At 35.8% G+C, this 12,739-nt stretch overlaps 1 protein-coding gene and 1 pseudogene across 2 annotated transcripts; one reads left to right on the top strand and one right to left on the bottom strand.

The window, feature by feature from the left end:
* Positions 1–3,489: 3,489 nt before the first annotated feature.
* LOC306852353 (hemoglobin embryonic subunit alpha-like) lies at positions 3,490–4,299 on the bottom strand (the record flags this gene model as incomplete). The annotated part of the gene is made up of 4 exons (XM_079389098.1): positions 3,490–3,618; positions 3,736–3,943; positions 4,045–4,148; positions 4,285–4,299. 4 exons carry the CDS (start codon positions 4,297–4,299, stop codon positions 3,490–3,492), a joined length of 456 nt encoding a protein of 151 aa, XP_079245224.1.
* A 2,802-nt stretch (positions 4,300–7,101) lies between these two features.
* On the top strand, positions 7,102–7,768 carry LOC306852179 (hemoglobin subunit beta-2-like; annotated as a pseudogene). Its single transcript has 3 exons — positions 7,102–7,193; positions 7,297–7,524; positions 7,640–7,768. The product of its transcript is annotated as a hemoglobin subunit beta-2-like (transcript).
* The last annotated feature ends 4,971 nt before the right edge of the window (positions 7,769–12,739 follow it).

Raw genomic sequence — 12,739 nt, 5'->3', positions numbered from 1 at the left:
TGATCTCTCTCCTGAGAGAAGATTTAGAAATTGCCTGCATGTATTTCTTTACTTTGCACATAATTCATAAAGTGAATCTAAATCTCTTATTTATTTACTTTATTTAATTAATTACTTTATTTATTTATTTTTATTCATGGAGTATATATGATTACTACTATTAACATTCTTATTAATATAATACTATTTTTTATTTAGAAAAAAAATCCACATATATTTATATATATATATGTGTGTGTGTGTGTATATATATATATATATATATATATATATATGGATTGCTTTGCTTTTTTTTAATAAGTTTTAATTATTCATGTGCCAAAATATTTTTTATTTATATATATTTAAAAAAAAATTTTTTTTACTGTAATAATCAAAGGATGTGTAAGTTTTAATTGATTGTTATTTAGCCGATGCTTTACAGTACATTTACATTCAGTTGCATTATATTCAAGGATTGTCAGGAAACCAAATTGTGGGTTTGTTAATTGATTTCTGAGTACTCAAAGTGATTTTCTGACTCCACTTCTGATACGAGTTATATGATATCGGAGCACCTCAACGTGTCAAAACCTCTCAATTGTTTTGACACGTTGATGGGGAAGTCGTGGCCTAATGGTTAGAGAGTCGGACTCATAATCCAAAGGTCGCGGGTTCGAGTCTCGGGCCGGCAGGGATTGTAGGTGGGGGGAGTGAATGTCCAGCGCTCTCTCCACCCTCAATACCACGACTGAGGTGCCCTTGAGCAAGGCACCGGACCCCAACTGCTCCCCGGGCGCCGCAGCATAAATGGCTGCCCACTGCTCCGGGTGTGTGTTCACGGTGTGTGTGTGTTCACTGCTGTGTGTGTGTGCACGTTGGATGGGTTAAATGCAGAGCACGAATTCCGAGTATGGGTCACCATACTTGGCCGTATGTCACTTCACTCAAAATTCAATTCATGATGCCATCATTAGCCTACTTTTAAACAGTCCAAATATTTCACCAGCCTAACATTGCAATTAAAACTGTGAATTAGTGTGCTTGACTTGTATAAAACATGACCAACCCTTTTCTTGTTTTCCAGTAGATGTCAGTAAATTGTCTTTTGACAAGGTTTTACATAAAAGAGTATGTTTTGCCTCAGTCTATGGTTTACTCTATTTCATATATATTACCAGTGTGTTAGTATTGCGACTTTCTACAATACAGAACAAAGAAAGACATTTTAACCCAAATCAAACAAATGTCAATTTTGGGCAGACACCACACAAATGTAATCCTCTACAGTATATAATTTATCCACTATATCAGGGCAGGGGTATTCAACCCCGTTCCTGGAGATCCACCTAAAGAGTTGCAACCCTGATCAAACACACCTGTATTTAGCCCAGTGGCGGACTGGCCATCTGGAGCACCGGGCGTTTTCAGCATCATTACTCCAGACTTCAGTGTCCCTTCAGAAATCATTCTAATGCTGCCTAATTTGTTGCTTTGCCAAATTATCATTTATTATTTGTGATCAATTATTAATAATGGTTTTACTATTGGTATAACGATTCTCAGTTAAAGAACAGCATTTATTTGAAATATAAGTACTTTGTAATGTGTAAATATCTTTACTGTCACTTAAATCAATTTAATCAAAGTCCCTTTTTGTATTCTATAATCTTTGATTAATGCAACATTGTTGAAGAAAATATTAATTAATATTTTTTAATCTTACCCAAGACTGAATGGTAATAGTACACAAATATGAAGCAGCAGGACCGTTTTCAGCATTGATAATAATCAGAAATTTTTCTTGAGCAGCAAATCAGACACTATGACACTAAAGACTGGAGTAATGATGCTGAAAATTCAGTTTCGATCACAGAAATAAATGACTGTTTACTATAGTCGCATAGAAGACAGCTGTTTTAAATTGTAACACTATATTTCACAGTACTGTTTACTGTATTTTTCATCATCAAAATAATTTGTATACTCTTTTCCACAATTGGAGCACTATTCCTTAAAATGATAGATGTCAAGCTCCTGCAAAATGACAAGTACTGTTTATGACCAATAGAAAGGTACATTAACAGTCCACATTCTGCACTATTCAAGTCTTCTAGATGATACCAGAGCATTGTGTCATATGGACTGATAATATTAGTATTTAACTTTCGTGATATTAATCCGTCCCTTGTAAAAATTCTTTAAAATTATTTGCTATTTGCCATATACACCAGAAAAGACTAATTATAATGTTAAGAATATGCCACTCATTTATGGTGTGGTGCGGACTGGGTTTGGTGGGCCGATCTTTGCACAAAAAGTCCAGGGCCACTTTTTGGCCCCAGTCCACCTCTGATTTAGCCTATAAGTATCAAGTGCTCCTGAAGATCTTAATTAATTGCTTCAGATGTGTTAAAACTTTGCAGGAAGGTAGATCTCCAGGAACAGGATTGGGCACCCCTGAAATATGGTCACACTTTATTTTAAGGTCCCATTCTCACTATTAGCCTAACTATGATGTGCACCTGAGTAAACTCACAATTAGCTTATTAATAGTTAGTAAGGTGGTTGTTAATTTTAGGTATAGGGTAAGAGTAAGTGAGCTTGCATGGTAATGCAGAATAAGGCATTATTATGTGCTACAGCCAATATTCTAGTAGGCCTAATAACCATGCTAAAGTCTTAAGTTGTCACAAAGGCTCAATGGCGGCTATGTTTAATTATTTCAGTAAAATGTTAACTCTTTTTTTCCAAGACAAGATATTGTTGGTACTTACTACCATATGTGCAATAATTTGTAGCCTATAATGCCCATCTGCTTTTCTTGATGTTTGTGCATGAGGCTCCCTGATAAAGTGTTTTTTCTCTCCAGACAATCAAGATATCAGCTTTGAATGACCGTAAATGCCCTATGCAAGACTCACGTGATTCAAAGCTGCAGGTGCGTCTCACTCAGTTGAACTTGTTCATGTTAGTTAACGAGTATTTTTATTTATTTATAAATAGCCTGTATCAGTATATAAAAGTATAAAATAAAAGCATCTTTGATATATTAAATCTAATTGCAATATCCTTCCTGTAGTCTCAAAATAAACCTTGACCGTCTACTTATATAAAAAGGTGCACAAATATTTTAGAAGCTTAAAGAAACAGAATTTATAAGGGTATCTTAACTCGAGTATATCCTAATGTGCCAAAATTAGGCTATTTAATGTTTTTTTTTTTTGTCAAGCAACAGGCTTAATTTTAATTCACAATTAAAAATGAACTTAATAACTGTAAATACTCTGAGTTTAGTGATTTAAAGCAGTTTGCACAATTCTATCGGAATTCATATGATCCCATAGATTTGCGTTTTAGATTTGCATGTATTGCAAATTAATTTATATTTTGTTCTGTGTCAGGGAAATACAATGCACAGGATAAGTGTCTCCAGATTTGTTTTTATTGACATGCTGCTGACTAAATCGACGAAACAACATTCAATCTGCTTAACAAATATCAAACTGATTAACGATATTTGTCAGACAAAGCCAGGGCCAGTCTTGCAAGGAACTTATCCATGGCCAGGTGGGCTTCAGGTGTGAAGTCATCAGGGAAGAGCATGGCACACACCACAAGAATATTGTGGGACAGGATCTGTTAAATTAAGATTTACAGACTTACAAATTGAGTAAGACAACTTCATAATGAAAACTGTGAAAGTATGGCTAAATTATAAACAAATTAGCATCAGACACACAGCAGTATATTTACTTTGAAGTTAGCAGGATCGACTCTCAGCTGAAAGGCATGCAGCTCGCTAAGAGTGAGCAGGCCACCGTAAAGGTCGTCGATTTTCTCCACAGCCAAACCGATTCCACCGACGACCTTCTTTCCATGCTTCCTCACAGGAGCAGATCCGGGGGTCAGGTCGCTCCAGTGAGAGAAATAGGTTTTAGTCTGAGGGTAGACATAGAGCATTCTGCAAAATGGCGGGAGATGTAAAAGCTGAATTAGTCTTAGAACTGCAAAATTTGCATTAGACATATAGGCTAGTCTATAGAAAAAACTGATTTGACTCACCTGGACAATGCCTCATTGCCGATATTCTCAGCCTTTGAGGAGATCTTTGCCCAGAGGGCCTTCACAGTTGCTTTGTCTTTAGCAGAGAGACTTTGAATCGATGTCTGAAATGAGAAGTCGTGCTAGGGTCAAATGACTTGCCCACCTAAACGCTGGTCCTCTTTTTAAGCGTTTGTAGTTGAGTGGGCACACCCAAGATATAGCCTAATTGCGTGTCAGATTGAACTCCTGCCAGTTAACATTGAAAGTTGACATGATGCCCATTTTCCTCCCTCTTCGTTTTAGGGAGAACGTGATGATATGTGCGTGCACACTTGAGTCACAAGAGATAAACAGCTATGGGCAGATCCTAATCAAACCACGTCAGCATCTTCAGTTCAAGTCACCCCACAACATGATTTGAATTAATTAATAAAGTTAATACGTTAGTTGGTTTAGATCTTTGTAGGATATCATAGACTGAATCAGACCATTTTTAAGATGCATTGGAACATTGAAACCTGAGGAGCTGGAATGCAGAGAGGCCTTAAGGAACAGGACGTCATAAATCTAGTTTGGGGCAAGCAACTCCCAACTAGCAAGCCTTTTTCACCAAACAACTTACAACACTGAGGAAAAAAGAAACACTTATTGATAATTCCAATTCAAGAAGGAGACTGTCAAATTGGTTGCAAGTAATCAAGACTGATGTTCACACGTAAACCTGTGATAGAAAATCATTAGCTACAGACTCTTTCGGGCGTGTCTCCACACATAAAAGACCTTCCAAACCAACATTCCTTCTCTAAAGAACATGCCTCGTTCTCCATAGAACCACATAAAGACTTTCATTTTCAATTTTAATGAAACTAATAATTTCTATGCATAACTGCATATTGTGTATGTAACCCATTTGAATATCCTTGTTTTAATAACTCAATCTGTCTTGCTTTTAATGAGTATTGAATGGCTCGAGCCTTAAAGAGACCTATTGCATGTTTAGTATCTATGAGTTTGAGAATTCACGCTTGAAATGTTTCTTCCTGTCAATTCTTTGTCAAATGCATCATAGTCTTATTATGAAATCATGTTCAATAAGGTATACTTGGCCATAGCTTGTAAAATTCGGACCATGTGACTGATAACAAGCTGATTTATGATTTGAAGAACACACCCTAGCTAAGCAAGGACAGTGTCTAATTGGTCAAGGCGTCCAGATAGGACGGTCCAGAAGCTGAGTTTAAAACCTCAGGACATCCTCCATTCTCTCTCTCTTACTCTTATCTCTCTTGCCTTTTACTCTCTCCAACTCTCGTCCCTCTCACCGCGTGCGTGCTGCTCTTTGAGCATGCTCTGGCCCACGTGCCATAATGAGAAGGAAAACAACTTAGTCTCATTACATCATTTTATTCTTTTACTTTAGTTTATTTTCTTTCCGTGGAGTTTCGTGTTAATGTAAGCTTGACATAAAGCCCAGCTTCGACTGCACTTCTTCAAACGTCCAGCAAGCCAACGCCAAGAGACATCACTTCAAAGACTACTGAACTCCCAGCCAATCAGACACTTCGGGAAACCCCCTGTCTGCAACGAGGACACAACCCCGTTACACAGGCAAAACCAGCAAACACACCTCCAGATTCTAACAGGTTCTAATTGGTGTATTTAATATAAATTTTAGCCTCATTGAGAAACTCAAAGCGAGGGTTAAATAAGTGATTGATGGTTGTTCAGGTCTATGCAATTGCTGTAAACTTGGGATTTAATGTTTCCATTCTCTTAAACTCATCCTTTCCTCACTCTCTCTCTTTCTGCAACGTGTGAATGTGTGAATGCTTGTGTTCATGTGTTAGATTAGTTTATGTCTTAGGTTTATATAAATAAAATCTGATTTATATTTTAAAAGAGAAGTATCTTGTGTTTTCTGCTCACAAGTTAATGCCTTAATCTGTCGATTTCGTTACTGTGCTATTTAATAGTGTTTTCACTATATTTGGGATTTTAATATCCAGTGCAGAGTTTGTTATACGGCTCGTTCAGTGAATCGCCGTAACGCTGATTCTGTTCAAATCCCTATAAAATCATAAATGATTCCCTTTGAGCTAAATTAAACTATTTGTTTAAATTACGTATTAATATTAATATTATAATGTAATTAACCTTACATCTTAGTAGGCCTATATGCAAGATATGACCTGTTATGACCATATATGCTTCCTGCAGCCAATATCTGTGATATATATTAGTTATTAAATACTAAAAAATATTCTTATTCTTTTTATTAATATTTTACTACTATTGTTATATTTTAATAAAAGTCTATTTCATAAACTATCATTATTAATATTATTAAACATGTACATTGTTTACTTACAAGGCACTTACTGTTAATAAAAATTACCAAAAAGGGAACTGAGGGCACGGATCTTGATTATTCTGATTTTGTTTTTTGTTTTATTCTGAATTGATTTATAAATCATTTATTTCATTTTTTGGCTGTGAAATAGTGCATGCCTGGTGAATCGATAAAATGGCCACACCCTTTTAATTTGGTACTTGATGAGACTGGATTTTTTTTAACACACAGGGGTTTCATTTTGAGATCTACGTGAGTGGAGAGTCTGTGACTAGAGATAAGGCAGAGTCGTTTTGAATGTGTGTATGTGCGTGCGATAACCAGCAGCTGAGATCACAAGAATAATTCATAGTTTTTGAAAGTCACATTTCCCAAGGATTTAGCTAAACAGTTAAATAAAGATGTACTCTACAATCCTATATGTTTTTATCTGCAAAGACATTATATCATTGCCATACTGTTGCTGCTTAAGTGTCATACTACGGGGGGTTTTTTTTTATTCTATTCACAAAAAGATGAATGTTGTATGTTATGCAACAACTTTTTTGCCACTTGCATTAAAATGCAAAATCACCCCATCTTTAGCGTCCTGCCCATGAGAAGTTCCAACCAATCAGATGAGCCCTCTTGTATCGGTGATGCAACCCGATGACATAAATAGTGTCGACACGAGTGGAAATGTATGATTCTTATTCCTATCGGAGAAAAAATCATAAACTGACAAAATGGTTGTGTGGACCGACCAAGAGCGTACCTGCATCCAGGACATTTTCAGCAAGCTGAAGTATGAGGACGCTGGCCCCAAAGCTTTGCAAAGGTACGGTACCCATGTTATTGTGCTTATGATTATCATAATTTTTGCAAGTTTATAAAACACAAAACTCACTTTTATCTCACTTTTTGTATGTTGTGTATTGCAGGACCTTGATTGTGTATCCCTGGACTCAGAGGTACTTCACAAGTTTTGGAAACCTGTACAATGCAGAGGCCATCATGTCCAATGCAAAGGTTGCAGCCCACGGAACTGTTGTTCTCCACAGGCTTGACAGAGCCATGAAGAACATGGATGATATCAAGAACATCTATGCCGAACTGAGCGTGCTGCACTCTGAGAAACTGCACGTGGATCCATTCCTGACAACTTCAGGGTATGCAAACACATCAACATATAAAACTCATACAGATGCGGTCAGACACTATTATCTAGTGACTCACCTGCCACATGAATCTTCTGGTTTTTTTTTTGTTTTTTTTCCATCTCAGCTGCTGGCCGACTGCCTGACCATCGTGATTGCTGCGACTATGGGTACCTCTTTCACAGCTGATGTGCAGGCTGCCTGGCAGAAGTTCCTCGCTGTTGTCGTTTCTGCTCTGTGCAGACAGTATCATTAATACCTCTAACATATGGGGGGAAAGCATTGTTATTGTAAGAGGAATCGATACACACCGGGGCCATGTGTTTAAACTGTTCATTGTGCGAGTAGCAGGTATCATTAAACAGATAATTAACCCAAAACTGAAAACTCTGCATCATTCTGACAAAGACTCCAAGACATTTATCACAAAGTTGCAATTTGAAACAAACAAAATAAACAAACAAACCACAAGACAGAAAACGCTTATTTATAGCAGGTCTGCCAAATCATGGGTAATTGCTTTAATAAAGCTTGTCTATTGAATTAGACTTAAATGAACAAATAAAGATTTCTCTGCTGGGCAGTGGGGAGCCATTACAATGTCTCTGAAATATCTAGAGGCATAAACTAAACAACACAAAAAAATAGCACTGAGATTTTCCATTTAAACAGTAGCCTAGAGTATTATAATATAAATATAGCCTATAAATGAACATATTTTAAACGAAAGTAAACGAGCTAAATCTGGCAGTTGAATATGTGTAACGTACAATTTTACATGTCTTGTTTGAGGTCTTCATCAGACAGGCTAATCAAAAGATTTATTGTTTCAGGACACAGATGATATAGGTTGGGTGTTTCCATTGCAAATCCTGCTTTTAATGCCATATTAATTAACTTGTCATTTTTGTATAGCCTAGGTCTGGTGGTATTACAGCACAGGCTAGGGAGGAGCAATGAACTGGAGCTAAATTTGACAGAAAACATGGGTGTATTAAAAGGGGATGTCTGCTCGACTAAAGTAACACTCTCAGAAAAAAAGCTAAAAGTATATACATATGTATATATATATAGTTCAGAGGACCTGATGGGGGGATGACAATGATACACAGACTCCCCAAACAGACCTCAATTTCAACCGAGGGGACGCAATGATATACACTTTACAAGACAGGAAACCTGATGCTTATGGTATAATAAGGCCTGCTTCCCTATTTTTGTTATAAAGACAATTAATGAAAAAGTTATCATTAATTGTCTTTATTAACTTTTAACTTGATATAAAGTTATCAAGTTAAAAGTTAATAAAAGTACAGACAAAGGAATATTATTTATGTGACGAAAAGAAGATCTTTATCAGCCTACGTCAAGTGACACATCAAATAAGGAAATGCTCAAAGGTAGTTCACAAAAACTTCATCATGAAAAACCTAAATAAACATTGTGGCTATTTCTAGGTCAGTGACAAATGTTGACACCCATTTTCACAGAGTGGAATTGTTGAAGCTAAAGATAATGCATCTATTGATACCAATGGACAAGAAATCAAACTAACAGGAGTGTGGAGATGTTGACAGAAAATAAAAATGTGACAAAAATTGTACCTTTAGGAGTACAACAGCTTGTCACTGGGCCAGTACCCTCAAAGCGACACCTTTGAACCTTTACCTCTAAAGGGTGCATATATCTTGGAGTAGTAATATGCACTTACGTACCTTACTGTAGTAATAGTATTTGTATGGTACTGCTATTATGAATTATTAGGTATCACTTTATGAGTACAGAAGATACAAAGGTGTCCCTTTGAGCGTACTGCCTCAGTGACAAGCTGTTTTACCCTTAAGGTAAAACAAAATTCTGAGAGTGTATATAAAAGACTCTACTTCCATTATTTAATGGCTTCCATCATTATACCACCTCATTTCAAGCTTTGTGATGAAGCAAACCTACACCAATCATGAGTCTCTCTGCCATAGACAGGGCCTTAATGGTTGAATTGTTTCCTTCCTGATGACATTGGAAATAAGGCACTCTATTTAAATCACATAACACAATGTAGTTGGATCGATTTGCTTCAATAAACAAACTGTTCTTTTTACCTTAACGGGATGTTGACTGGTACACCCTTAGACACCCTCATCTCTCTTCCCCAGTCTGTGAAATATTGTTAACAGAGTGTCTATTTACACTAAGTGCAAATAGCCCATCTTGTTGGCAAAGTCTATTTACACAAACTCCGCCCACTAACGTGTGATTGGGTTAGTCAACAATAAAAAAAGAAGCCAGCTCAATATCAGTTTCAGTGGCGTAGATGGTAAGACGCATACTGTATGACGCGATTGACCCGAGTTCGAGCCCACCTCTTGCCAAACATTTTTTCTCCCTTTTCAAATCTCATATCGCACCAGAAAGGCATTTATTTTCAATAAAAATTAAGGAAATAATCAAAAAGTTGAAAATAAAGTATCGGGTAGGGTTAGGGTAGGTGTAGGGAGGGCTTTATTGTCCCACTAAGATGGCATAAATTTGAATTAAAATTATAATTTACACTCAGTACGTTATTATTGCGTACTGTTTTATAATGTACTACAATACTGAGGTGCAGATAATTGCCACTATTTGCAATAAGTAGTATAAATAGCAGAACATCTTGCTATTTTAACAGTGTAAATAGAATCTATAGCTATTTGCACTTAGTGTAAATAACATATCGTTAAAAAATACTGCTATTTACACTGAGTGTAAATAGCATCTATTGCTACTTGCACTTAGTGTAAATAGCATCTAATTGCTATTTACACTGAGTGTAGCATCTATTGCTATTTATTTGCACTTAGTGTAAATAGCGTCTATCGCTATTTACACTTAGTGCAAATAGCCGCTGCCTATTGTTAAACTTTGTTTGTTCCACTGATTTTGAGAAATAAAGATGAGCAGTTCATCAAATATAACTGTTCCCTTAATGTTTTAATAGCATTGTGGTTTGATCTCACTCATTGAATGAGAGTTTGATATCTAAGCAGAATTTACGCCTTTTGTGACCATGTTAAATTTGAGTTCTGCCAAGGTGAAAATAATAACAAAAACAACGTTAGGCTATATGTCATGCCTGATATAAGTGGTAGGATACTAGGCTGTTATATAGCCTTAATTATTCAACCCGATCTCATGAAAGTGCGTACGCCAAATAAAAACAAATACTTTTTTTTTTTTTTTTTTATTGACAAAAACAACAAACTCTCGTAGGGGAAAGAGAATACACATACCAATATACAAATGTTGTCACTATACAAACAGTACTAACCAAGCAGAAAACGACAAAAAACAAAAGAACAAGGGGGAGCTACTTCAAAATAGACAAGTCACAGGCAAAAAGGCTAAAGAAAAGAGAATTACCATTTGGAGCTGCACACACACACACACACACACACACACACACACCCACACACAAGGGGAGATTAATCAAAACAGTAGTTTCCTAGATATGTCACTACACATTTTCCTTGCAATTTTAGTAGATTTGATCTTTTTCAGTGAGGTAAAAAACAATTTAAAATCATTTATAAACCAAACAAAGGAAGGCTTAGAACATCTCCACTTACTGCAATGAATATGATATTTACCCATAAGAATAATCATATTGACTAAATCTGATACTGATGAATCTACATTATCCATATAAAAGAGAATGTGTGACAAGGTGAGGTTAGGGATATTATCAATCTTAAGTGACAGCCAATTATGTAACTCGGACCAAAAACTATTGACCACGGGGCAAAAGAAGAACATGTGTTCCAGAGTCTCATCAGCCATCTCACAAAAAACACAGCTAGGGGTCTACAACAAATTTGAATCTTTTTCTAAGAAAATCAGCAACCGGATATATCTTATAAATTATTTTAAAGTGAGTTTCTTTGACTTTTGGGGAAATGGGCCATTTGATGAATTTAAAATGTGTTTTTTTTGCTATGGACAATGCAACCATATTCGGAACCTGTACACACAATCCTCTGTTATAATCAAAAAACAATTTAGATTTCAAAACACCATTAATATATTTATTTTTACATTTATAGTCAACTAAACTACAATCATTAATAACTAAATTTGGTAAAGTTGGTAAGGGTCTTACTATTGAATATAACAATGTGCTTTGAATTAACTGTAATAATGGTACAGGTATTGCTTTACAGATCTTGCTGTATTCTCTATTCGTACAGTTTAAATTATATTTGTCTAAGAAAGCTTTATATTCAAAGAAGTTACCATTATCATCTATAATATCATTCACAAGCACAACGCCATTTTCATACCAATCATACCTAAACAATGATTTTCTGTTGATAATAATGACCCTATTGTTCCATAATGTGGATCCATGTGGAGAAAAGTTATGGGTGAATATCATTTTCCAATATTGGAGAATTTGTTTGTGGAAGTTTGATAATTTAACAGGAATTTTGGTCACCTCAAAATCACATTGCAAAAGAAAATCAAGCCCTACTACTTTTTTAAATAGATGTCTAGGAATGTGAACCCACATAGAATCTGATTGTGATATATATGTTCTCAACCAGTTAATCTTAAAGGTCCCAAACATTGATTCAAAGTCCAAAGCTTTGATACCACCCATATCATACTCTTTAACGAGCTGAGATTTCCTTATATAATGGGTTTTATTTTTCCACAGGAATTGGAAAATAGTTGAGTTGACTTTCTTTATAATACCGGAAGAAACATACAGGGAGTGACACGGATAAATTACTTTGGAAATACCTTCTGCTTTAGATAGAGTAACTCTACCAAAGATAGTGAGGTCTCTGGTAAGCCATCGACTCAAAGATTTCTTCATATCTATTAATCGGTCAGAAAAATTAACATCTTCCCTTCTGATAGCATTTTTAGATAAAACTATTCCTAGATATTTCACTTCAGATTTAACCTCGATTGAAGAGATGATGGAATCCGATGACGAGTGAATGGGAAGTAGCTCACATTTTTTAACATTGAGAGTTAATCCTGACGCTTTAGAGAACATCGAGACTGAATCAAGGGCAACATCAACCATGAATTTATTCCTTAAAAGGATTGCTGTGTCATCTGCAAATTGACTAATTTTAAATTCCTTGTCAAATATAGAGATCCCATGCAAATCGGGGTTGTGATTAATGAACATGATAAGTGATTGGGTGGCTAGAATAAACAGTTTGGGAGAAATCGGTCACCC

The sequence above is a fragment of the Barbus barbus genome, assembly GCF_936440315.1.
Source record: "Barbus barbus genome assembly, chromosome: 32".
Taxonomy (NCBI): domain Eukaryota; kingdom Metazoa; phylum Chordata; class Actinopteri; order Cypriniformes; family Cyprinidae; genus Barbus; species Barbus barbus.
This window is presented reverse-complemented; position numbering and strand designations above follow the sequence as displayed.